Genomic DNA, 26,762 nt, shown 5'->3' with positions numbered 1-26,762 from the left:
CATAGCCCCGAGGCCTCTCCCGAGGGGTGTCCCCCAGTGTTCAGCGCTGGGCATTGATTAACGCGTCCGTCCATGACGCTTGGATGAGGGGGTCAGTGCGAGCTCTCCGGTGCCACAAAGGCTCCAGGAGTGCCCTATTCCCCCGAGGGCGGTGTGCATAGCCCTGAACAGACCGTGCAGACAGGCTCTGGCGTGTCCCAGCGCTGTGTGCACACCCTGCTGTGCCCCCGGACGGAGCGGGGCTGGTGCCGCAGATCTCCCCGGCCCCCGCTCGCTGCTGGCCCCCGGCCCCGCCACCCCTCAAGGGCCCTTTAAGCGCGCGCGGGCCGTTCCACACAGCTCTCGCGAGACCCGCGCGCGCTCCCGCCCCGCCCCTCCGGGCGGCCCCCGGACTACTTGCCCCACAATGCCCCGCGAGCGCGCGCGGGGAGGGGAAGTGGCCAATGGCTCGGCGCCCCGCTGCCGGCTCCCCCCGGAAGTGACGTCAAGGGCCCCCATGTGAGGCGATTGCAACACATGGTGCGCGGCGCGGGGGAGCGCGAGCACCGCGTGCGACGTCAGCGCCGCGCGCCGGGGGGAGCGGGCACCGAGCGGCGGGGCCCGACCGGCACCGGCACCGCCCGGGACACACCCGGCCCCAGCGCCCCGCTCCGCGCCGCCCGCCCGCCCCGCGCCGCCGCGCCCGCCGCAGCGCCTGCCGCCGCGGGAGGAGGAGGAGGAGGAGGAGGAGGAGGGAGAAGATGGCGGACGATCCCAGCGCTGCCGACCGCAACGTGGAGATCTGGAAGATCAAGAAGCTCATCAAGAGCCTGGAGGCGGCCCGCGGGTGAGCGCCGGGCCCGCGGGGCCGCCGCCCCGGAGCGCCGGGTGTCCCGGCTGGAGCGGGGCCGCGGGCCGGGCGCTGCCCGGGCCCGCCCGGCGCGGGGGGACGGGAGGTACAGCCCCGGGTCGTCCGCCCCTGCCCCGTCCCGGGGCGCTTTTGTGCGGCCGCTCGGGGGCCGGGGGTCGGCGGGGAGGGCGGCCCAGGATCGGGCGGCAGAGCCGTGCGGGGCGCGGAGAGGAAGCGTGACCGCGCTTCCCGCATGGGAAAAGGGCCGCGGCTGCCCCGGGCTCCGCCGGCCCCGGCGCGGTCCCGCAGCTGCTCCCGGGCGGGGTAGCACAGGTGCGTGTCCCCGGTGCCCGCCCCGCTCCCGGCCTGTCCGGCCGCCCCGCGCCAGCTGGCACCGGGGAAAGGTGGATTCCAGCCGGAGGAGACGCTCCTCTGTCCCCCGTGCAGCCTTGGGCTTCTCCCACGGGACCGGCTGGGGCGGGGAAGGCGGCGGGGTAAGGGCAGGGAGGCAGGGGCTGAGGCAGCACTTATTCAGTGTTTTCCTTACCGACAGTTATTTGATCTTTCTCATCCCTTCCCCTCGCAGCGAAGGTGCTCAGCTCCATTTCCCTGAAGTCAAGCTCTTTCAAAGTTTCGACCGTGGGAAGTTTAAAGTCTCTTATCCTGCTTTAATCCTTGCACTTTAAACTTTTTTGCCCCCCGCCCCCCAAATGTCTGTTCCTGTAGCCTGCTCCATGCCAGACATGTCTGTTTGAGAGGGCTGCTTGGCAGTGGCTGGTTCCATCAGTTGGGAACCTTTGTGGGCCTGAGGTATTGTGAGACCTCAAGGTTCTGGGGCTGTAAAATGGCAAAGAAAGTGTGTCTCGGCAGACAGCCTGATAAAATAAAAATGAAGGGTCACTCCTTAGCCACTCTTGCAGCTCCAGTTTCCACAGGCTCACCTGAACAGGTGTTACTGTAGCTGGGGCAGCACTGGCATCGTTCTGTGCCCCCCCAAAAGCCTGAGGCCAGCTGGCAGAGGCCGAGCTGCTGTCTTGCCATGTCCTTAGAGCTGCTGCTTGTTCTATGGAGTGGAGTCGTTCAGCTGAAAACTAACCCGGGCGGGAGGGGAACCCGAGCCACAGGTCTCCCTGAATATATTTTACTCTGATTTATGATGCAGCTCTGCAGGGATGGTGGGTGGGAGAAAGAAGTGGAAAGCCTGGGGTGCCCTTCCCTGTGGCACAGTGGACTTTGGCTGCCTCAGCTGATCACTGGGCTGTGATGTGCCTGTGCGTGGTGTGGGCAGCGTGGGTTGTGCTTACAGGGGTCTCAGGAAGCTGAAAGGGCTTGGGAAGGTCCAGGCATCTGCTGGAGCTTGTGACATAGCTTTGTGCTAGAGCACTGAGGGAGCCTGGGTGGGTTTTGGAAGTGTAGAGTTGGAGTTTTGTCTCTCCCTGGTTTGAACTATACCCAGTTCAGTGTTGGCTCTTGTGTTGTTTGGGATAGATGGGTGTTGCAGAGAAGGTTCCAGCAGGTGTTGGAGCGCTCCTGGGAGGCTGAAGGGCAAGTGTCTCTTGTGGGTATGGGCTTCCTGGGGCCTCAGGCCAGGTGTCTGTCTGTCGTTCCTCTTCCAGTGATCCCTGGAACAGCTGTGCTTTGCGGTAGAGATGCCACAGGCACAGTCAGATCCATGTAGGGGGTTTAGCTATGCCCCCTGGATCTAACACATCTCCTGGGTGTGGTGATACTGCTGTCCCTTAATTTAATCTGTCAGCTGCTAAACCAGCTCCTGAGGAAGGTGGTCCTGGTTCCAGCGAGTCTCTCTGAGCAATGTGATGCTGGTTTGGTGTTTTCCGGGGAGTCCTTGCCAAAATTATCGTGGTTTGGGTCTAGTAAGGAGAGGAGGTGCTGCAGCCTCAGCCCCCAGCAGGCTCAGGCTCCCCAGCACAGGAGATGTGAGGCAGTGGAACAGGCTTTTCCGGCCTTTGGAAGAGTCACTTCCTCTTCCTGTGGAGTAGGAAGACCTGTTCTGGGGTGGGTTAGGGAGCAGAGCCTTCTAGCAGGGTGATGTGGAGGGCCAGGGCCTTGCTGGCGTCCCCACCTTCCCTTACTCGTGTGCTCCATTAGTGACCCAGCAGCAGTGTCCCAGTTTCATGTGCTGCCTGTTCCTGCAGGGGATCAAAGGGACTGGAAATGGAGGAAGCTGGAGTTAGACATTCCCTTGGCGTGTGGTGGTTGGGCCACCTCTGCACTTATCCAACTCTTCTGGTAAAATCTCAGTGGAATCTGCAGGGTGTTAACAAAGTCAAGTGAGCAGGAGAGCGAGGAAGTGCTTTGATGGGACTGACGAGGAAAGGGGCAGTGCTTGGTCAGAGCACCCAGGAGAAAGATTAAAACCTCAGCTTTCCCAGAAGCTGATCCGCTGGAGGCCAGCAGGGGTAGGTCTGCCTCTCAAAACTGGAGGTAACATCCTAGCAGGAATGCTTTGTGTTATTTTCCCAGCCCTGCTAATGAAAGCTGGCTTTCTCACTGATTTCTATAGAAAGAATTTGTCAATTCAAAACAATGAAAAATAGTTTTTAACTTGCTGACATCACGTCAAAGTCCTGTCTCCGCTGACAGAGACTAGAAGATGTTACCTGTATCTTGCTTCCTAAACCGAAAGTTATCTCCTTCCATCTCTCCAAAGTTGAGTTGCAAACTGTGTGATCCTGTTCAGAGTGGCTGAGTTGGTGTTTCTGATTTGGTGAGGTGGAGGGGGGTAGCTGGGCTCTGCATAGTGTGTGAGGGGGAGCAGAGGGGCCAGTCCAGAACTGCAGGCAATTAACCTTTGTGGCCAGAAGAAGATGAGAGTAGAAAGCTGCTGCTGAACCAGTTGAGGCCTTCTCAGAAGTTTAACCTCGTCATTCATCTCTGAGTGCTTGGAGTGCTCAGACTTTCATCAGACATGTCTGCTTCTCCCCTACTGAGGGATTCATTCTGCTTTCAGTTGACAGTTCAGTTTTGTAGAACAGATTTGGGTAAACACTGGGCCCCCCAGAAGCTGCAACTGTGTCTTTCTCTGTGGAGCTGCAGCAGCCCAAGTAGAAGCAGCATTAGCCACTCTGTCTTACTTTATCTTCTCTCAGGGCTTTTCTGCTGTTGCTTCATGCAGCTTTCCAGTGTCAGTGCTAAACTGACAATCCGTCTTTGTTCCTTTGGTCTCTGCAGTTCTGAATAGTTAGCTGGGCTATGGGCAGGGTTTTCTGCTAATCTAAGCTGTAAATGCTTGGCAAAATCAAGTATCAGCAACAGCAAGCAGTCTCTTTTCTGGGAGAGGACCTGAGATGTCACATTGGGATCATGTTTAGAAACTTCTCCACATCTTAGAAATGCCTTCTCCTGCAAATATCTCTGCTTGGAAATGGTACTGACACCTCCCTGCCCAGATGGGCTTCCAGACCCCGGGTGAGAGTGCTGCTGGTGCAGGGTGTGGCGCTCCCTTACAACAGGAAAACTTTCAGGAACTTGCTCTCTAGAGACATCTCCCCTGTCCTGAGCTTGCTCTGTTGGAAGCAGCAGCCCTTGTTGGTTACTTTACTGAAACAGGAAAAGAGGAGGTGAAGATCAAGGTGTCTCTGAAGCACTGACTGCAAACACAACTGAGGCTGGTGTGTGGAAGAACATTTTTCCAAATTATGTGCTCTGGAAGGTGGGTTAAACAGGGCAAATGCAGGAATGAAGTCTGAACAAGTACCATATTCTGCTTGTAACTGGAAGAAGTGTTTCAAAGCTGGAGGAGGGAGAAATGGCAAGAGAAGGAGACATCTTGGTTTCTTCAGAGCCTTGGGAGGAAAGCAAAGTGTTGCAGTTCCTGCCTGGATTTGGATTCTGCCATGTTGAGACTTCCATCTACTACATGGCAGAAACAGAAAATGAGAGAAATAAGGTCACCACGAAGGACAGACGCCTGAAAATACACTGATTCCTTCAAAGAGAGACGTAATTCTGCTTGAATACCTGGGAAATAAAACAAGTTCTGCTTGAGGGTGGACAAGCTCACCTGTTGCTTAGACAGAAAAGATTTGCCCAGCATCATTTGCAGATGGGTTCTCTTGCAGTCTGTCTGGAGTCTTGCTGGTCCTGATAGAAAAGCTAAGCCTTGGAATTAGCCACAAGCTGCTGCTGCTGTTTCCTAGCCTTGTGGAACAGGAACAGGAAGCTGTGCTTCTTCATACCTTGTTCTGGGATGTGCTGGGATGCTGCTGCTCTGAGAGCAGACAGCTTGGCAGGGCTGAGATCTGCTTGGACAACCTGGTGGTTCTGGGGAATAAGGTCATCTTGACCTGTTCCACTGTGACGATAGTGGCCTCTCCAGAAGTGCCTGAGAGCCCACCTGGCTGTGAGTTAACACCGCTGTGGGCAGAGCTGTGGGAGCTCCGCTGCTGGGGGGGCAGTCAGGGGATGAGTGGGGTCAGTGACAGGTATGTCCTGTACAGCTTTGCCTGTTCGCAGCTTCTTTTGAGCAAAGTCCTGGGAAACCATGGTGCCGGGGTTCTCTGGTGCTGCCTCAGAGAGCTGTATTTCCCTCCTGAATTAGGCACAGCTCCTGCAGCACTCCTGTGGGTGGATTGTTCTGCTGGTAGTGCTGAACGTGGAATTGTGCTGGGATAACTGTGGGACAGTGTCATAGCCAGGTTACCTCCAGTGTGGATTCTCCCGCTCCATACAAGACACAGCACAGCAGATTTGGGGTGTGCTCTTGCTCCAGTGTGACACCACCACCATGCCCAGGCTGGTACCAGAGCAGCTCTCTTGGCTCAAGGGGGTGTCATACACCAGGAGGGGCATTTGGTGAGATCTGTCAGCACTGACTGGTGTCTGCCTGCACTGCCAGAGAGGTGTCAGTCCAGAGGCTCCTCCCCTGTTCCCGGCTCAGCAGCAGATCTCTTTCCCTGCCTTCTTTATCAGGATCTGTTTGTCATTGTGGCTGTGCTTCAGATCTGAGCTCTGGGTCAGTTTGACTGTTGATACAGGAGCTGTTTCTGTAGCTTGCACCTTAGGATGGGGGTTAGGATAGAGGCCTTGCCCCAGGCCTGGATGAGCTGGTCCATCTGGGAAGGGCAGAGCCATGCCAAGGCGGCCATTGGCTTTCCAGTCGTTCCAATCTTGTGGTATTTAGGTTGCAGTGCTGTTGTGCTAGTGCCAGTCATGGGATGGCCTTGAGGGTCTCTGTGAGCTGGTGTCTGCAGTGGAGCTCTCTTGCAGAAAAGTCCTGCTCCAGCTGGAATTGAGCTGGGCTGTCGCACTGTGAGAAATGTGAGACATGGATGGGACAAGGGCTGAAGAAGGAGGGTCTGCAGGAACTGAGCTTTACTGACAGTGAGTTTTCTGCTTTGACTTGGTGATCTGCCATTAGTGTGGAGTGTTTAGGGCAGAGTTTGTGGTTTGAGTTCTTACCCAAGGCAGATTGCTTCCTCCAAGTTGTGCTTCCTCATCCTGCCTCTGGCACGGGGAGCTCCTAAAGGAGAGGAGGGCAAAGTTTCTGTGAGAGGCAAAGGCTATAATGTTAATACTGCCTTTCACTTCTGGTGCTTTGAGGAGAGGGAGGAGGTGTTTACAGAGAGGCTGGAAGAGAAACAGTCCAGCACAGAAGGGAGAGCTGAGGACTCTGTGGTAAGAAACCATGTGGGATGAACAACAGCTGCTTCCACACCATTTCCTTGCTCTGCTGGACTTCTTCAGGCTGCCAGTGTCCACAGTGCTGGGGTAGAAGCTGAATGTGGATTTCATGTAAGCAGGGCCGATCAGACCTCTCAGGACTGAGCAGTGTCTCCTGCTTCAGTGGTGCTGAGAGTGAGTGGTCTGAGAAAGCTGTGCAGGTAGAAAGACAGCTGGAGCCAGGGACAATGTCCAGAGGGTTGTTGACATCCTGCTGGTTGCCTCAGTCTATTGGTTGTAAAACATTTCTTAGGCTCTCACCTGCCTGCTGTACATGTTCCTTTTGAATTACAGTAACAATTAGAAAGTGCTGTTTGGAGAGTTCTCACTAGCAAGTGGCTGAGGAGGACCTGAGCTGGAAAAGTGGCTCCAGATCAGAACTCCAGCAAGTGTCTGTGGCTGTTCATCAGCCTGGTACCTCTTTTACAACTGTGTGAATCATTAGTGAGCAGTGTGATTCATGCACAGATCATCATTCACATCGAGCTAATGAATGAGCCCCTGAGGAGTGACGTGGTAGGAGATGGGAACGAGCACCTCAAAAGAGGACAGGCTTTTTTTTTTGGCTCTGTGGCAACTGGATTTCTTTTCTCCCCTGTTAGCCACCTATTCTCATGTAGCTCTGGGGCATTAGCATCTTAATAAGCAAATCTGGATTTGTTTCAGTCCCTCAGTTTACATCTTGTACCCAAATGGCCCATTAGCATAATGCAACAAGTCTTTTAAACTTGAAGCATTAATAATTGGAGAAGGAGGAGGGAGAGCAGGGGAGCTGTGGCAAGACTGAGCCTCCCAGTGAGTCACAAATGTCTGAAGCACAGGAATGTCTGTTCCATTTCCCAGTAATTGGGCATCCAGGCTTTCTGCATGAGGTCAGATGCAGCCAATAAGGCCTATTCCAAACATGCCATGTAGTTATGTTTTGTGGTGTGTTGCTTTTGATCCAAGGATTTTGGAGAGGCATTGATTCACCTTCTCCGTGGGGTGTGCAGGATGCACTTGTGCTGATTCAGTGCTTGGGATGAATTTGGGGTCTGCTCCTGGAGCTACACTTCTGAGTTGGGATGGGGGTGCTGGTGGTGGCCTGAGCAGCAGTGTCAGAGCTGGCCCCAGTTTGGGGACGGAGCTGCTGATGAGTCCCTCTGGGCAGGTGGTGCGTGGTGGCCCAGGGGCCAAGGGCTCACTGTCACCTGCTACCTCTGCAGCCCTCAGACACATGAGAGCTGCCAAACTGTGCTGCGTGCAGTAGAAGTCCGTGACCTGATTCTTGTCTCCCTCCCTTGTGTCCTGGAGTGAGGGAGGCTGAGCCCAGGAGGCAGCTCCTGGCAGACGGCTGGCGGCTGCTCAGGGGGAAGCACTGCCTCACCTGACCCTTGCTCAGGCTCCAGCCAGGCTTGCCTCTGCTCCTCTGCTGAGCAGCCATTTGCTGCCTCCCTGTGGGATGCTTTCCCTGGTGGCTGGAGCCAGGGGTGCCCTGAGGAAATGAGGCTTCCTTATGTTTTCTGGGGTGGGTTCTGGCTGGATGCTTCTCTCCCTGGCTGGCACTCAGAGCTTGGTTGGCATCTGGAGGCCTTTTCTCTCAGTGAAGGACAGTGGGTGAGGGTAGGAGGGCAGGATACCTTTCCAGGATGATCTGAGTGTCTGCTTCAAGCTGGTTCTGGTTACACGAAGTGCTTTTTCTATCCAATCTGCCAGCATTAGAGGAGAATGATGTACAAGATTCCTGTCATGGGCTTTGGAGCAGGACTACAGCAGAAGAGCCTGGCATTGTATGAGCCATGGTTGAATAGCTGCACGGTCTCATGCTGTGCAGTTAAGTGGTTTTCCTTTGTCCGGAGGAGAGGTGGCATTCGGAGACTGATGGAGGAATTCGATAGAGGAATTCGGTGTCTGGAGTGTTTCTTCAATTCAGGGGATGGGGCCTTGATTTCTCCAATTAATGCTTATGAAAAGGATTCCTGAAGAATGAATTACTTGTACCCACCCTGCCCCCATCTTATCCTTTTTCTCCGCTTCTGAGGTGTCATTGAATCCAGAGAGGTGAACTCTGTCTTCCATACATTCAAACCCTTCTTTGGATGACATGGAAGCCTTTGAGGAATGACTTGATGTCACCGTTCAGGAGATGATCCAGAGTCCAGCTGCATGCTGGGTTGAAATGCAGGATTCCTGTGGGGGATTGTAAGGTTACTGCTGAAATTGTGGTGTACAAAGTTCTGCCTGGCTTTTGGCTCAGCTTCACATTAAACCTCGAAGGAGCTGTGGTGGGTCCCACTCAGCTCCCCAGTGCTGTGTGCTCTGGCTGGGTGTCTGTGCAGTGCTCATGTCCTGCTGCAGCTGTGCTTGGAGCCCTTGGGCTGAGCAGGGAGGGAGAGTTCATCCGCTTCTGCTGGGGGCATCACAAAACCCTGTTACCTCCAAGCAGCAGTTAGGTTGAGGCGTGTTGGCTGGGTTTATTGCAGAGTATTCAACTGATATTCTCACAGGCTGTGCAGTCTTTGGCTTCCAGGTGATGTAGCCTCTGAAGCACTGAGGGATCCTGGACTCTTGAGATTCCCTGCTCTTTCCTAGCAGGTTTTCCAGGAAAAGTTGTGCAGCTCTTGCATCTGCTGTTGTCTTTCAAGATTTGGCATCTCAAGTGGACTTGAGCCACTTCCTGTTTGATGTAGGCTTTGTCTTATTAAAAGACATTAAGTCTTTAAAGGGCACGGCTGTGACTTGTTTGTTTCACAGCCATAATTCATAAGTTGCAAGAGCTTGTGTAGAACTTCCCTCTGGCAAGGTCAGTGCTCTTGTACACAGGGCGGGGATGAGTGGGGAGATTCTGATGGCCTGAGTGTTGTGAGGGAGCCCAAACCAGCAATTTTGTACTTGCCTGTAGCAAAGGACACTTCCTTTTTGTAGCATTCCCTTCAACATCTCTGCTCAGATACAGCATCAAAACCCTCAAGTATTCTTTTCTCTTATCACTGATTTTGTAGGCTGTGCCCTGAACTTAGTCCGTCATTGAAGTACCACGTGCCTGCAGCACTGTGGATGTTGGTCCAGAAGGAGCTCTTTGGCACCTCTGGGATGTGCCTGATGGAGTTCTGCCTTGGGTTGCAGAGATATTGCAGGCACGTCCCTTGCAACTGGCTGTGCATGGAACTGCTTTAGCAGTCACATAGCTTGGGTGGCCTTGGCTGTCCAGGCATCTCGGTCTCCTTGGGATATGTTGTGCCTGGCTAGTAATGCACAGTCCTGGATGGAGAGCAGCAGAGGTTACCTGGGGAGGGTAACATGGCTTGCAGCAGTGTGTGGCAACAGTTGTTTCATAGAAAGCTTCATGGCTGTGGGATGTGGTTGGGATCAGATTATCTGTGTGGGAACTGTTGGCTCTGTGCTCCTGCCAGTCTCTCTGGCAGTCACACACAGGCCTGGTGCTGCCCTTGATTCCTGGGGAAAGCAGGATGCTCATGAAGGAAGCCCTGTAAAAATAAGCCCATTTTGAGTTCTAGGGAATGACTGCCCTCCCTTGCCTCTGTATCCCACATTCCAGTGTGCTGTTAGTGTGAAATGTTTCACTGTGGAGCAGCTACAGTTCAGCTGCTGTTTGTCAGGTCTCCTCTGATAGCACAGGGCAGGCCAGTCGCTGCTATTTATACAGCAGGCTGTGAAATTAATGCTCTCCCATGCCAGCTCATAGCCCAAATTGCAGGAGACTGGTTGACTGACTGCTCCTCCTCAGAGTGCTGGTGGTTGTCTACCAGGTGGAGGGGTGGCTGCTGCTGGTGTGGGGTGTGGCAATGCAGGCAGTTCTCTTTTCAGTGGCACAGCTGTGTAAGGTGATAGGAGCCTTTTGAAAAACCACTACATCACTGTCTAAAACCAGTTAAAAGCTGAAAGTCCAAAGATCTGCTCAGCGGTTCCTTCTGATGGCAGGAAAGTAGGAACGTGGTGACAAAGCTCTGCAGGTGGAGATGGCCACCCAGAGCAGGAGGCTCCTCTGGCAGGTCATGGAAAGCAGCCACGGGGTGCAGCCTGTCCCAGATGGGTGCAGTGCCTGCTTTGTGCTCTTGGCTCCTGCTCTGGTGCCTCCCTCGTGCTGGAGCACAGAGCACATCCAGAGGGCCTCGCTCCTGGTACCGAGCGTGGCGTGGGCTGGCTACAGGGACCCAGCGGGTGCCAGCGCCCTCTGGGCCGTCCCTGCTCCTGGAAAGGACCCAGCACGTCTCCTGGCCTGCACACACAGCACAGGGAAGGCTCTTGGGTGATCCCTCCTTTCCTTGCAGGGAAAGGAGCTGTTCGGGTGCCACAGCAGCTGCTTGCAGGAGGAGTGGCACGGCTCTCCCCTGCAGTTTCCTGGGACTGGGTTAGTGGTGATTCAGCACTGCCCACACTGCCACTCACTCTCATCACTTGTCAGCAGTTGCTCTGAGGTCTCTCTGTGTCTAGGGAAGCAGTTTGGTGGCAGTTGTCTGAAATTCCAACTGTAGTAACATTGGAGTTTTAATAATAGAAAGGCTGTCCTATCCGCAAACCTTGATTTTCTGAAGAACTTGCTGTCTCCAGAGAGCAAAATGTGCTTATTTTTGTTTCCTGTCTTCCCTCAAACAGCCCTCTAGCACACTGTGGTAAAAAGCTAGAGCTCACCTGCTGTGGTGTGGGAAAGTTGGAGCTTTGATCCTCATTCTCTCTCCTAGCAATACATAAAGCTGCTTATGGCAGGTGCTAATAAATCTGAGCTAATTGCTTGTTCCTGGCATGGCTGGCACCATGAGCAGTACCCACAGTGCAGGCCTTCTGCCTCTCCAGAGCTGGTACTGAACTGCCCCCTTGGTTCTTTGTAGTGTGTGGGCTGGTGCCCCTCGTGTTCCTGATTGTTTCCTCTGCCCCAGTCTCCTGAGCAGTGCACTTGTGGTGCTGTCCTGTGGGCCAGGATGCAGCCTCCCTCCAGAGCAAACGTCCTGGAGCATCGGCCTTGGATGGCACTGGCAGCCCTTTGGCCAGAACAGGGACAGGAGCTGGCTGCAGCCCTGCAAGCCCCTGGCTCAGCTTGGTCTGAAAGCATCAGCTCTCAGCTGCTCTGGTGGAACTTGGGTGTGCTGAACCAGGGGAAACCTCAGCAATGCTGTGAAGGCAGGATATAGTCTGGGATGGGGTCCCTGCTTCCTCCAGGAGTGCTGTGGGTGATGCAGGGCAGAGCCAGATCCTACCACGTTTGACCTCGAGCTGCCAGTGTGAGCAGTGCCCCTGATCTCAACAGATCTCTTGGTTGTGCCCCACAGCAGGTCTGTGGTGCAGCCATGCCCCCTTTTAGGAGGCCTTAGGATGATTATGGGGAAATTCCTTACCTCGTCCCCAGGTAAGTGTACTCTGGAGCCCTCAGCTCCAGAGAGGACAGGATGGGATTTGCAGAAATACCTTTTATCTTGTTGAGGCTGCAAAGACCCAGAGGAGACTTAGAAACTACCTTACTCTGCAGAATAACCTCTTTTTTCTGGGTATTTTTGAACAGTGGCTTTCTTAGAAACTCTTTGCTGCATTTTGTCTCATTGGAGTGAGTTTAACAGATGCACCACAGGGGTTTTTAGACCCTGCCATGCTGCATTAGGGTCACATACAGGTACAAGCTTGCTTTGAGAGAGGAAAGCTGCTCTTCCGTGGTTGGATAATGAGGTGTTGGCAGTGTGTGAGGGAGTTCTGCAGCCACCCTGAGTGCTGGTGCCCATCTGCTTCAGCTCGTGTCTTGCTGGTCTCAGTCTTTGGTTGTTTGGTTGTTTAGTGACCTCTTGGGGTGCTGGGTGCATGGGGACATGCTGACAAGCTGGCTGGCTCCTCATGCTCGAGGCTTGCAGCAGCCTGGAAGGTTGCTCCTATGGCCAGCCGCATGCCAGCTGTTTTGTTGGATTCTGCAGGAATCAGTTAGAGCCTGAAATAGCTCCGGCTGTGTAAATAGTGGTGAAGCATGCCAAACCCAAGAAGTGCACTTGATGTTGGTAGTGGAAGGTGCTTTTGGATACAAATCCAGACTGGAATTCATTGAAGAATTGGCCCAGGCACAGTACTGTGCTGTGTTGAACTAGTTGGAGATTTAAATGAGGGGGAGTGCATCCTCTGAGACCCTTTTGTTTGCAGTAATAAATCACCAGGGCTTCTGAAGGCCATGGTGTTACCTTGGGTGGGGTGTTCCTAAGGAGCAGTGCTGTGACCCTGCCCTGATGGATGAGGTGCTGTGTGTGGGATAAATAACTCCCAGGTCAGTAGCCCCAGTAGGATCCGGTGGGTGCTCAGTGCTGGCACCAGAGTTTGTGGGGCAGTGGAGCACAGCACAAGGCCAGGGGCTGGCATCTGAGGGATGACTTGCATTCAAAAACTGAAGGGAGCTTTTCAAATGACTTTTTACTGAGGAATTGTGGGAGTGCACACCCAGCCTTCCTCCTTGCTGTGCACAAAGCTAGGGAAGTGTCTGGAGAGTCAGTCCTGTGAGGAGCAGCTGGGGAGGCTCAGCTTGGAGAAAAGGAGGCTCGGGAGGACCTTCTTGCTCTCTGCAAATTCCCGTAAGGAGTTTGTAGGTGGGGGGATTGGGCTCTTCTTCCAGGCAGCTTGTGACTGGACTCACTCCCTGATCCCTGCTCCTTCCCCTCTGTCCTCAATTCAGGAACAGTTGTGTGAGATCTCTTCCCAGCAGGAGAACCATGGAATGCCCAAGGGGCATAACAGTCCCACTACCACCTGCCACACTGGGATGCCCTTAGGGGATGCAGGAAGTTAGGTGTGATGGGCAGAGCTTTCTAATCTATGGGAAGTCCTAAGACTTTCTTCTTTCAGTGGAGGAGACAACTCAGGAGTGCTACTTTCAGAAAAGTGGGGAAGAGTTGCTTTCATTCTGATCAGCCTCTTGCTGAAAGGAGCCTGCTGGGAGTGATAGCCATTATCTGTCCCCTAAGGCTGGTGCCATTCACTGGGGTGGGTAACTGCTTTAATTGAGTGGGATATGGAGCGTTCTTAGCTGGGGTGACCTGGAAGCCTGAGAGCTGCCAGCATGGCTCAGAGCTCCTCCTGGGAATAGCACAGACCAGTGTGGCTTTGTGACTTAGATTGGTGTGTATGAGGAGCTGGGATATTAAAACCAATTAGTTGTCTTTAAGGTCAGGGACTTACTTGACCTACCAGCCTCCATTTCAACTTGGCCTGGATTGAGGATCTTTGGGAGAGGGCTGTACAACTTGTGTAAAGAGGCTAATGAAGTGATGCTTTTTAAAGCACTTCCCTGCTGCCTCTGTAGCCAAACACTTCAGCAGGACACTGGTGCGTGACAGCCTGAAACAGCAGCGAGCAGGGGCTGGGGTAGCTCCTCCTCCCATAAGAAATGTAAAAGAGCAAAACCCTGGGGTTTGATGTCTGAAAAGCACTTTGTTGGCTCTCTGACTCAGAATCCTGAGAAAAGGCTTTTCCACAGAGCTTAGCTGGTTTGCCCTTGAGAGAGCTGGAGGATACTATGAGGAATTTGATTTTTATGCCATTACTCTGATGGGAAGCATGAGGTCTGGGTTAAATCTGAGACAATGCAGAGGCAGCACTTCAGACATCTGGGATACTTCAATGGCAAATGAGAGATACCTGCTGGAAAGCAGATGGGAACTTTCCCAATTTTCCTTTTGGCTTTGGGTGGATTTGAACCACAATGCAGCTTTGAGGATTAAGATTTCTGCAGGACCCACCCCAAAGCCCTAGGAAAAACGAATAACAAACTTATTTTCCTTTAATTTAAGCCTGTTCTGTGATTTGTGGGGTCTTATCTCCTGACTCTGTGCCTGGAGTCGGTGCTGGTGAATCAGCAGTGTGTGCTTAGCACAGTTTAGTTAAAGCAGCTGCCGGAGCTGATGAGCTGCTCTGGGGAGAAAAGTGATAGTGGGAAGGCAGAAAAGACTTACTGTGACAAAAGGATCCTTCCATTTCAGTTTTTTGTATTAATCTGAGGAAAACAACGTGTTAAGACAGCACTTGAGTTGCTTAGTGCTCCAGCTGTCTCAGAACAAATGGAATGGGCTCTAAGATGTCCTTGAAGTATGTGGCTGCATTGTTTTAAATAATCTCTGCTGGGAGCTGCTTCCATTCCTTCTGCTCACAGCCATTGGTCTGTGCAGCCCTTCGTCTGTTCATGTGTTCTTTCTTCTCAGAGTAGTACCCCAGAGTAAACAAGCAGCTTCTGGAGGACTTGCTTAGTAGAGGCTGAGCTGAGGAAAAGCCTATTTTGTTTTGTTTTCTTTTCTCTCCCATTGTTGTCCAGCAGAAGGGGAATTGCCCCAGTAACAGTGAAGAAGCATGCGTGGGGGAGAGAGCTGTGTATGTGGAGTATGGTGTGAGGGTGCTTGTTGCTTTGCTGCCTGCTCACATCCCTTTTTTCCCTCCCCAGCAATGGTACCAGCATGATCTCGTTGATCATTCCCCCCAAAGACCAGATCTCGCGAGTGGCAAAAATGTTAGCGGACGAGTTTGGCACTGCCTCCAACATAAAGTCAAGAGTGAATCGCCTTTCAGTACTGGGAGCCATTACATCTGTACAGCAAAGACTGAAACTCTATAACAAAGGTAACTTCTAGCTTGTATGGATGCTGGCACACTTCCCTTTCTTGGAAGCAGCCTTAAGTTCCTGCAATATGCAGTTTTCTGCTAATCAAATCTGTTGGCCTGTGCTGCTGTTTTGCACTGATATTCCAGGTATGTTGCCCTTGGATGGCTACTTCAGGGGTGGACTTTGGGACTGGAATAGTAAGGTCGTCCTTGTCTTTAAAGAGTGGGGTCATGATTCTGTTCTTAGTGCTGACTCTGCTAAACTTGGCCAGACTTAAGAGCTGGATATTCTGCAATAGTTTATTTGTTAAAATAGTGATTTTCTGTCAAGCAGAAACTTCTGTGTGCCTCATGCGTGGCACAGAGCCGCTGCCATCAGTTTGGGGGCAGCAGAGCCAGGCCATCTCAGATGAGCCTGGAAGAGTTCATTGTTACTGCCTTTGCATTGGCCTGTGGCCTTCCCTGGGATGGTCACCCTGCAGATCTCTGTGTGGGGACCAGCAAAGCTTCAGGGGCTGCTCAGTGTTTCTCTGAGTGCTGTGAGCTTGCAAACTCGTGGGTTTAACAGGCAGGTGCATGTCTGCTACCGGTGCACTAAATGAGTTTGTTGCCCACTGTAGAGACCTGGGAGGGAATGAGGTGGGGAAAATGAAAAGTTTGGGAACTTGAATTTCAACTCTGCTACAAGTCTGAAGGGTTGACAGTCAGTTTTTGATGGGTACAGCTTGCCACATTCCTTAGTGATCTAAACCTGTGTTGTGTCATTTGTAGTACCTCCAAATGGTCTGGTTGTTTACTGTGGGACAATTGTGACAGAAGAAGGAAAAGAGAAGAAAGTCAACATTGACTTTGAACCTTTCAAACCAATCAATACGTCGTTGTATTTGTGTGACAACAAATTCCACACAGAGGTAAGGACCCTCCCATTGCAGGACCCATGGTCTGGGCACAGTCTTGCTGTGCTTGAGCCTGGAGAGCAGCAGGAACATCCCCTGGGGAGGCCACTGGAATGCTGGGGACTGGCCAGAGGTGGGGAATGCCTGCTGGAGGGAGCTGAGGGACTGCCCAGCTTCTCCCACCCTGTACCTGGAGGAAGGGTGGTTTTTTCTTACCCACAAAAGCTTATAGATCTTATTCCAAGTCAGGTATTAAAATACAGCCAAGATAATATCAGTGTTGTCAGTCTCGCTATCAGATGTGCTAACTCAGAGCCTTGATGGAGAACTGGCGTGTGCCTAATCTGTCTGGGGGGATGTCGATTATTTTTATCCAACATCTAATAAAGTTAAATAAATGGTTTGAGCCATATTGAAAGAAATGTGGATTACAGCAGTCAGTGTAACCTCTGAGGCTGTTGAGACCTCTGGCAGGTGCAGAGGTCTCAATGCTTGCAGTGCCCCTCACGTCCTTGATGTTCTTCATGATAAATGTGTGGCCTGAGACTTGATTGTCTGTTGTCAAACCCATGTGACATGGGCTAGGGAGGCCCTCCAGTGATGTAGTTCTGCTTGTCAGCTTGGGTCTGTGGAGATCTGATCCATGAGTGGCTTCCAGAGGGCAAGAGTACAGCAGGGAAAGGTGTGCTTGTTGCACAGGTGAGGTCCATCCCTACTATTCTGTCTCCACGCAGAGAGGGGAGGATGAAATCACAACGTGCTTTTGACCTCCCAGGAATAAAATCCTGTGCACAGGCACAGGTCTGGAGTTCTGCTGGGTCCATGTATCTATAGATGAGTGAAAGCAAGAGGCAAATAAGAGAATTCAGTAGAGAGCCAGGATGCCAAGCCCAGGGAGGTTGGGCAGTAGGAGGGTGCTGAGTTTCCTCCTGCCCTGTGAGGAGATGGATTCATTTGGTCTCTGCAGCTGCTGCCTTGGGGCACTGATTCAATACAAAAGTGCCCAGCAGGCTGTTCCCAGGACCAGCTGCAGATCCACTGGTGCTGGTGTGTGGCACTGCTCACCAGTGTGGCAGTGATCTGAGGGGAATTTGTGGGAATTGCTGCTCCTGATGATGGGATCACTGCTGGCCCTTCCCTGTGTGGGTCTGTGCTCTCCCCTGGCTGTGGGGTGTGGGGTTATTTCCCTGGGAATTGCCTGCACTGCAGAGTCAGCTGGGGCTGGAGCAGCCTGCTGGGGCACTGGGACCTCTGGCTTTGGCCCCTCTCTGGCTGTAGAGCCTTGAAGCCCGTGGTTCCCCTGGCTGAGCTGACAGCCAGGGCAGCTGCTTGAGCACTCACAGCTTTCCTGGAAAAAGTTGGGGTGTGAAGGAGCAGCAGGAGGAGCTGATCTTCACCTTTGGGCTACAGCTGCAGAGAGGAAGCTCAGTCCAGGCTGAAGGAACAGAACAAAGGCAATAGTCCCTTCTTAGTGCTTGGCAGGTCAAACAGTGTTCATTGCTGACAGAGCTGATCAGGGAATCACTGATCATTGGTACTGTATGAAAATAAGAGGAAATCAAGAACATCAGAGCTGTAGTGGTGTGCTGCCTGGCAAGAGCATCTGATAAGATTTCTTCTAGATATTTTATTGCCTGTGTGAAACTCGAGTAACACCCCCAGGGGGCTGTGAGCCCTCATGTGTGTCTGAGGGGTAGGATTTACAATGACTTACTTTGATACCTTGGCTGGAGCATTCATCCCAGTCACACGTTTTGCTTGGCTCTGTCCCAGTTAAATAGATTGCAGAGTAATATGCCACTTCCTCCTCTCATTCATCCCACTGCTGAGGAATTAATACAGAATATTTACTTTGTCCAGGAGACGCCTTTAAACCTTAGCCTCTGTTTCCTCTAAGCTTGAGAGCTGCAGCCTGAGTTGTGTGGATTTTGGAAGAGGATGACTGATGGGTTTTATTCTTTGAGTTCAGCCCAATAATCAGACTGACAGCCCTGCAGGCAGCTCAAGGTCCCGTGCAGTAACCCAGCACCATCACTTTCAGTGTTAAACTGGTGACTTCAAGCAATCTGGAGTTTTGACAAGTTCCCCATCCTACTGATGTGGTTTTGCCAGCCAGAAAGAGGATTCTGGCTATTGCTTTTTTGGGCATGTGTAAGTGAGTAGAGTGTGTGTGTGTGCTGGATGTATCTGCCCACTCAGACAGCCCCTGAGGGAACAGCAGCTGAGAGATTGCCTTGAGAAAGGTTGGATGCTTGGGCAAAATCAACTCAAAAACCTTAATACTGCGCTGTGCTTTGGTTGGGCAACTGAAATGACCTTATGGGAAATATTCAGCTGCCTTTTATAAAGGGAGGAAAATTGAAGGATAACTTCATTTTGCAGCAAATGTTCTGGCTGTCTTCTCCACAGCCAGTTATGCACAGGACAATTATTGCTGCTGTTCCTTGTGCTCTGTAAGGCTGAATTTGCCACAGCCACTGAAGATTTATTTCATCATTCTGCCTGTGGGACTTGAAATCAGCAGGTGCAGCAGACCAGTGCTGGTGGTGGGGAGGCTGTGTCAGTGCTTTGGAGTACAAAACTGATCTGACAATGAACTGAGCAAGTTCTGCTTTCCTGGCTGGAATGCCAGGAGAATTACTGCTCAAGTTGTGCCAGCCAGAGAGGTGAGGCAGTCTCAGAAATGTGGGATCCATTTCACTTCACACTCTCCAGAGCCCATCTCCAGGGTTTTGCTGTCACACCTGCCTGTGACCTCAGGTGGGGAACTGGTGAAGCTGGGAAATTGTGATCAAAATTAAACTTGAGTTTCCTTTGTGCTCTTGGCAGTGTTGTATGGGATGGGATTATGTATGGAAGGAGTTGTTCCCTGAGAGGCTGGGCAGGCCTGGCACAGGGTGCCCAGAGCAGCTGTGGCTGCCCCTGGATCCCTGGCAGTGCCCGAGGACAGGGCTTGGAGCAGCCTGGGATAGTGGAAGGTGTCCCTGCCCATGGCAGGTGGTGGAATGGGATGGGCTTTAAGTTATCTTCCAACCCAAACAATCTTGGGATTCTTTAGTGATCTGGAACAATTACAGCTCCTGAATGTGCTGCTTTTCCTGCACTTTATTAATGAGAGAACAGTCATGACCAGCCATGAGGCTGCTGGGGCTGTGCTGTCCTGGTGCCCGTGTGAGCCAGGCCCTCCCTCACAGCCTCACTCTCTGTTCCAGGCCCTCACGGCGCTGCTCTCCGACGACAGCAAGTTTGGCTTTATTGTAATAGATGGGAGTGGGGCACTCTTTGGAACTCTCCAAGGAAACACACGAGAAGTGCTGCATAAATTCACTGTGGATCTTCCAAAGAAGCACGGTAACACACTTGTCTGTCTCTGCTGAGTGCAGCAGCCTGTCCTAGGCTGGGATGTGAGCGTGGAAATGGGGAACTTGGCCTGTGGGGGTTTAGCTCTGCTCAGGTCTGTGCTCCCTTGGAATCTGACAGCAAAGCCTCCAGTCTGAGCCTTCTGTCAGAATTAATGAATCACAATAATATGCAGTTGATCTTAGAAGTGACACTTTTTATTTCTTACTGCATTTGACCCTTTACTTGGTTTTGGGACAGTTATAACTAAATATTAGTAGCAAAAGTAGTAATCTCACTCAGTGGAGGCATTAAGGTTTAATGTGCTGGTGTTGTGTGCACACCACAGTGAGGAGCAGTGAGCTGCTCTCTGCAGGAAGCACAGGGCCTTGTGGAGCAAGGAAAATTTGAGTTTCACTCTGTGGTGCTGTGTTGTAACTAGCCTCTGATGAGTTCAGCAAATAGTCTGCTTGTTACTCCTGGCCTTCCATCCTTAGAGTGGGATGGGACAAAATGAAATAAAAACACTGCCCCCAGTGAGGCTCTGCAGCAGAGACTGCTGGGCTGTGCTGCATCAGCAGTGTTTGAGGCAGTGTACAAAGGAGATGGCCTCTCCTGAAGGTACAGGGAGAGAAAACGTGCTCAGATGTTCAATTTCTGCAGAGTTGTGAGTCTTTATGGAAAGAAAGGAAACATTTTTCCTCTGTGGAGAGAAATCTCTTGGTGGGAATGAACCGTCTTTATTCTCTGAGTGTTCCATGGGAGCCCCTGCCTCAGCTCGTGGCAAACTGAGTTCAAGAGGCTGCAGCTGCTCTTGGCTTTGGTTATTCCGGGCCTGCTGTGTCCTGAGGGTACTGCTGGGAGGCAGGGGTCCCTCACGACTGCCCCATCCCTCCCTGCAGGCAGAGGAGGTCAGTCTGCCCTGCGCTTCGCCCGCCTGCGCATGGAGAAGAGGCACAACTACGTGCGCAAGGTGGCCGAGACGGCCGTGCAGCTCTTCATCTCCGGGGACAAGGTCAACGTGGCCGGGCTCGTCCTGGCTGGCTCAGCTGACTTCAAAACTGAACTGAGCCAATCTGACATGTTTGATCAGGTGAGTGGCCTTTTCTGAGCAAACCACATGTCTGAGTGTCAGTGGTGACCTGTGATTGTAGTAGTGGCTCTGATACAAGATGCTCCTCCAGAGGAATGTGACTCTGGTGTCTGAAGAGATTGATCAAAACTAAAAATGTGATGTATACAAAGAAGTCTCCCATTCCTAATACACCTCCTGCAAGGAGCTGAGAACTCCTGTTCTTAAAACAGGGCTAATAAGAAATCTGCCCTCCCTGGTTTTGAACTGGCATTCACATCCTTTGTGTTCCCAAATCTAGAGCAGAGGCTTTATTGGAATTAAACTCCAGTAAACCTAATGTGTCCATGTTGGCTGAGAATTGTGGTTCAGTACTGTGCATTCAGAGGCCCCTCTGGCTCAGGTGCAGTGCAGTAATGAGCACAGCAACTCCCATGGCAAGGTGAGGACTCTGACATCCGTGCTCTACAGTGCATTTATGTTTTCATGTCTCCTCCTTCTCTCTTTCAGCGGTTGCAATCCAAAGTGCTCAAACTAGTTGATATTTCATATGGAGGAGAAAATGGCTTCAATCAAGCAATTGAGTTGTCAACTGAGGTCCTCTCCAATGTGAAATTCATCCAAGAGAAAAAGCTAATAGGTAGGTGATGCACTGCAGCCTCCTCCCGAGGCAGGTGTGTGGCCCTGAGTGTGCTGCTCTTGCTCTCGCCCTCCTGGCAGTGCCCTTGTGCTGCCCCAGCCCTGCCGTGCTGGCTGAGAGTGGGACTTCTTTTGTCACCTGGACAACTCAAGTGCTGGTGGGGGGCGGGATTTGGTTCGTTTCTTTTTCCTCACCAGACTTCTTGGACCTCCTCTGTCCTTCCATCAGAGATCCCCTTCCAGGCCTTCTGGTGGCAGCTGCTTCTCACAGTTTCTTGCATGCAGATGGGGCTTGTTTGAAGTGTGTGTGCTGTGCTGAATGCTCATGGCAGGCTCCGTGTGCCCTGCAGGGCGATACTTCGATGAGATCAGCCAGGACACGGGCAAGTACTGCTTTGGTGTGGAAGATACACTAAAAGCTTTGGAAATGGGAGCAGTAGAGATCCTGATAGTCTATGAAAACCTGGATATCATGAGATACGTCCTGCACTGCCAAGGCACAGAGGGTACGTGGTGCTCTGGGACATTGGGAGCTCTTGGGGTTTAACAGCTGAGGAGCCTCTCTGGGGTGGGTTTGCTGGAGGAGCTCCCTGAGGACATCTGATCACAGGGATGTTGTGCAGGTCTGTGTTACTTTGCACATCACTGGCCTGCAGCTTCCCAGCCCCTCTAGGGCAAAAGCTGGAACAAGCAGGGTTCCAGTGCCCAGAGGGAATTGCAGTGCCAGGGGGGCACTTGGTGACAGGGCCAGCCTGGAACCTCCTTCCAGCTTTGTGAGTGTGACACCAGAGCGGAGTCTGACGCGACCTTGTGGCCAGAAACACAATTCCTGGGCCTGCAGCAGGACCTGTCCCTCTCTGTGTTGGCTCTGCTGCTGTGCCCTGTGTTCACAGAGCTTCAGAGAGGAAGGAAGGCAGTAGCTGTGCTCAGACCCCCTATTTTGTAGTTGCTGGCATTGCTCAGTCTCTTACTGTCTTTAAACTGCATCTTATAGCCTTACCCAAACTAATATTATCATTTTTTTCTCCCTTCTCAGAGGAGAAGATCCTGTATTTGACACCTGAGCAAGAGAAGGATAAATCCCACTTTACAGACAAGGAGGTATTTCAACTTTGGGGCTTCTGAGTTTGTTCTCAGTGTGTTGGTTCAGAGCTCTGGACACCTGAGCTAGGATTGTCCAAGCACCTGAGCACAGTGACGTTGTGGCACTCAGTGACATTTTGGGCCAGGAACCTTGTGTAACCCCTGGGTTCTACACCTACTTTTCTCCAGTCTTCCCTGCTGCCAGTGCCAAGGTTGTGTAAATGGGCAGTGTGGGATCTTTCACCACCACCACATCATCACCTACAAGGATTTAGTAGCCACCATGCAGGCAGGGCCCCAGACCATTGCTTCCCACTTGTGGGGCACTGGTTTGGTCATGCAGAACCAATGTGAGGTCAGGAGTCGTGACCTGGATCAGCTGCCAAGGGAATGTCTGCTTTGGGATGTATTTGACATGTGGAACTGTCATTTGCTGCCCGAGTTTCTTGCTTGTGCAGGTCAAACAGCCCTCATCGACCAGGGGTTTGGGTTACCTTGCAGAATAAACTGGGAAAAAAGTGTCCCTTGCCAAAAGGGTGGGAATTTGTCCCACTTGGCTTGTGCAGGGGAGGCATTTCCAGTTTTTTTCCGTCCTGGAGGTAGGACTGCCAATCCCTGCTTTGCAGGGAGGGTTTGCAGTGTTACCTGCAGTGAGGTGTTTTTATTTCACAATAATCACTGCACTTCCTGCTTAGAAAATGGTATCTTGGGTCTGTTTGCATGGATCAGTATTCCTGCCTGAAATAGGGCCTGGTGGATGAGGAGGGCTGGAATCTGTGTAGGGGGCAGAGCAAGCCTGAATGAGCAGTGAAACTGAGGTGTATCATGGGGTGACACTGGAGCAGAAGAGTCAAGGCATTTTTCCTCCTGCTTCTGGACTAAATTTCATTATTAGAGGCCCAAAACACTGTCAGTGATGAATTTTGTAGCACCAGGAGCTGGTGGTTGTGCCCGCCCTTGCCTGGTGCCGTTGTGTCAGGAATGCCTCCCCGCAGGAATATCCCTGTGGAGCATGAGGGCTGCTGTCCCTGCTAGGGCCGACAAAGCCATGGAGCCAGCTTTGAGGGGGGTTTTCTCAGTACTGAACACACAGTGACTGTAACAGGTTCTTAATATTTATTTCTCCCTTCCAATGTCTCCACAGACTGGGCAGGAACACGAACTCATAGAAAGTATGCCCCTCCTGGAGTGGTTTGCAAACAACTACAAGAAATTTGGAGCAACATTGGAAATTGTTACAGACAAATCACAAGAAGGATCCCAATTTGTGAAAGGATTTGGAGGAATTGGAGGTAAACTGCAAGAGGAAAATGTGTTTCTCTTGTTTAGTGATTGGTTTGATATAATCTGGTGCCAACATGAGTGGGATTCATCTTATTCCTGTTAGTCATGAGACCAGTTCAAGGAACAGTTGTATTCACCAGGGTGGATTCACTCCCTGTCCAGCAGGATGATGGTCCATGTTGGCCCTGTCACTTCTCAGCTGTGCTCCTCAATCCCTGTGTCCTCTGGATGGTTCAGGGATGGGCTGTCCCCCTGTGCAGCTGCTGGAGCTCAGGAAGGCCCCGAGCTGCCTGGCTCTGTCTGCACAGGGGTTTGGTGGCAGCCTCTGCCCTGCCCAGGACCCTCTCCCAACCAGCAGCCCTGTTCCTGAAGCACTTGGAGCTGTTGCCCATCTCTTAGAGCCTCCCTGTACTTTGCTCCCCAGTCTTCTGCTTCGTTTCAAAAGAAAACCATTTTTAGTCCATCCTCTGGAGCAGTGAGGCCTCTGAAGGCCAGTCCTGCTCTGGAGCTCACTGAGCATCAGCCACGCCTGGCAAAGGTGCAGGTGGCTCCTGTGCCAGTCTGACAAATCCTGGAGCCACAGCAGCGCCATGCTCAGTGTCCTGCCTGGGCAGGGATTCCAGGGCAAAGCTGTGCCAGCTGTGCTCAGCTTTGATGGATGTGAACTAGAGGGGAGTGCATTGTAAAGAGGAATTTTTAGGACCCAGAGAACACCAGTTGGGAGGAACTGGCTTCATAAGGATCAACAGGTTTCCAGGTTTTCAGGGTTTGTAATTCCAGGAGTCTCATTTCCTGCCAGATCCAGCCTCTGCATGGTGGGATCCTCTTTGCTCCCATGCCCTGTAGGCTTGAACGAAATGTCCTTGAAAATCTCCTTCACTTCAGTAAAGGATTCCAGGGATACAGGATTCCCAGAACCCTGGGTTGGTGTTTGGGGTGGGAAGAGGAAAACAGCCCCTAAATCTTGCTTTTACTACATTGTAAAAGGAGCTGCAGTGCCAGCTGCCCTCTGGATTGTACTGCCAGCCCTCGGTCTGAGCAGTGACAGTGGGAGCAGTGATGTGCCACTGGTGTTTTGTGGAGATGCAGCCCTAGAACAGGCTCAGCCTTTCCTAGGAGGAAGCTGGCCAGGCTGGGCAGGTGGGGGCTGCTTCCTTTGGGCAGTAAGTTCCTGTGGCATTTCTCACAGCAGTTGCCTGTCTGCTGCCAGGCCTTGGCTGGCCATCACTGGGAAGCTCTGGAAGCAGGGCTGGGGAAGCTGTGCCTGTGGGAATGCTGGGGAAGCTAAAGGCTGTTTCTTTGGCAGGTATCTTGCGGTACCGGGTGGACTTCCAGGGCATGGAATACCAAGGAGGAGACGATGAATTTTTTGACCTTGATGACTACTAGGTAGTCGAGCTGGGTCCGGCAACACGTGCCTCGCCCCTCCAGCATCCAACCCAAGGAGCAAACTCATGGTGGAAGACACAACAGATCCCTGCCTTAGAATTGGAACATTTCCAGAACTTGATCCACGAGCATTTGGATTTAAGAAAGCAAAACCCTACACTTTGATTTGTCATAGTGTCAGTACAGCAGCAAACTACTAAGTTCCTATATGCCACTTTGGACTAATTTAAAAAGAATCCCAGTTTTTACTTTTACTCAATGGTGAAATTGGTTGCTCTTGTATTTTATGGAAATGATTTTTTTAACCTTCATGATACATTAACTGCTGTAAACCTCTTCCTTCCAAAATTAATAGAAGTAAGATCCTACTGCTTTGTTTCTTTATACTTTGATTGGAGAAATGAATTGCTGCATTTGGCAGCGCTTTGACCCATTTACATGGCATTCTCAGCTTAGCCTGCAGAAGAAGTGGAACGAGGTTGGAGCCATAATTCTCTTCAAAAGCTTGAGGAGGCACTGACCTGAACGCTGGTTCATTACATGTGGCTTGCAAATTCTGATGGTTTGGGGAGGCTCACCAGCCAAATGTGCTTTAATCTATTTGCAGAAACACTGCTCTTACAAACTAGGAAATGCACTTCATGGATTGCAATGAAAATGCTGCTGGAGTCTTGGGCTTAATTTGGATTTGAGCAGTGCAGCCTTCAGGAATTTATTTTTTTTTCAGTCTTGACAAAAATAAACATGAGATTTCAGTGAAGTAAGGTACACTTGGCTTTTTGTTCCTCAGTAAGTTTTTCTTTTTGCTTTAGGACTGCATAAGGTTTCCTTGATTATGTGAATTTGAGCCCACAGGTCTTTAATGGAAGTGGGTGTGTGACAGGAATACTGAGTCAGTGGAGTGAAGGCTGAATTAGTGCTGGGAGTGTGGAATATTTGATTCTGATCCGTGGAGCACTGGCACAGCCCTGGGAACACCCAGCTCCCAGCAGTCTGCCCTGTGGGGATGTGCCCTTCAGGGGGTAGAGGATCACCTCTGGATGATCCCAGACTGCCCAGGCTTTGTGTCCTGCCTGTTCCACGGAGCATCCATAGATCAGGGAGCTCATCCTTGGGGTGTGTCCAGCCTGCTGGTGGCACTCTGAGGGTCAGGGGCCGTGCAGGCCAGGGGAGCAGTGGCTCAAGGGCAGGTCTTGGCCCAGGGGAGCAGTTGCACAGCAGAGCTCAGGTCCTGGCCCAGGGGAGCAGTGGCACAGCAGAGCTCAGGTCCTGCTCCCTCCCTGGGGGCTCTCCCAGCATTGCTCCCGGTGCTTCCCTCAGGAGCAGCTCCTGTTCCAGCTGCAAACCTTTGCCTCTTGTCCTGGTTCACTTGAACAGAGGGAGCTTCTCTTCAAATTTCTGCCATGCTGTTTTTTGAGGTCCAAAATTCCTGTCCTTGTGAGCAATACCATTTGTCCCCCTGGTCCCTAATGTGGCCGGCGGCTTCGCTGCCGTCCTCACATCCAAGCTGGAATCTCTCCCGGGAGGTGGGGCTGGGTCTGCTCAGGGCTGAGCACAGCCCTGGCCCTCACAGCAGTATGTTCTGGATTTTGCCATTGTAAATGGGTCTAATGTGACATGAGAAGACCACAAAAATTGGATGTAAATTTACATTTTTGAATATACTGCTTGTCGTTTCACATGATACATTAGGGTATGCAGCTCCTTTTTGTAGTTTTTATTTTTACTATTTAAGTTTGGAAATGATGCCAAATTTTTGTATTTCTTTAATCAATGTGTTCTCTTCAGTGATATATATTGCATTATATATTGATGTGTATATCAATATATACTGATATGTATTACACTTACACATGCAAACACACTGAGTGGGGGTGGGAGATCCTAGCCTTCGCATACTATATAGCCTCTGCAGAGAGATCCCAAGCAGTGATATCTTGGTGTTGTGATGTACAGAAATGGAGAAGAGTATTAAACCATATTTAAGAATATA

General features: G+C 51.7%; 1 protein-coding gene across 1 annotated transcript; it reads left to right on the top strand.

Annotated features, from left to right (window-relative positions):
• Positions 1 to 514: 514 nt before the first annotated feature.
• Positions 515 to 26,762, top strand: ETF1 (eukaryotic translation termination factor 1). The gene is made up of 10 exons (XM_063413436.1): positions 515 to 826; positions 14,910 to 15,085; positions 15,839 to 15,978; positions 19,176 to 19,314; positions 20,205 to 20,395; positions 20,885 to 21,014; positions 21,364 to 21,519; positions 22,050 to 22,114; positions 23,241 to 23,388; positions 24,687 to 26,762. Exons 1-10 carry the CDS (start codon positions 741 to 743, stop codon positions 24,767 to 24,769), a joined length of 1,314 nt encoding a protein of 437 aa, XP_063269506.1. The 5' UTR covers positions 515 to 740; the 3' UTR covers positions 24,770 to 26,762.

Source organism: Prinia subflava, chromosome 16 (genome assembly GCF_021018805.1).
Source record: "Prinia subflava isolate CZ2003 ecotype Zambia chromosome 16, Cam_Psub_1.2, whole genome shotgun sequence".
In the NCBI taxonomy this organism is placed as follows: domain Eukaryota; kingdom Metazoa; phylum Chordata; class Aves; order Passeriformes; family Cisticolidae; genus Prinia; species Prinia subflava.
The sequence above is the reverse complement of the archived record's forward strand: the minus strand, read 5'-3'. Positions and strand labels throughout refer to the sequence as shown.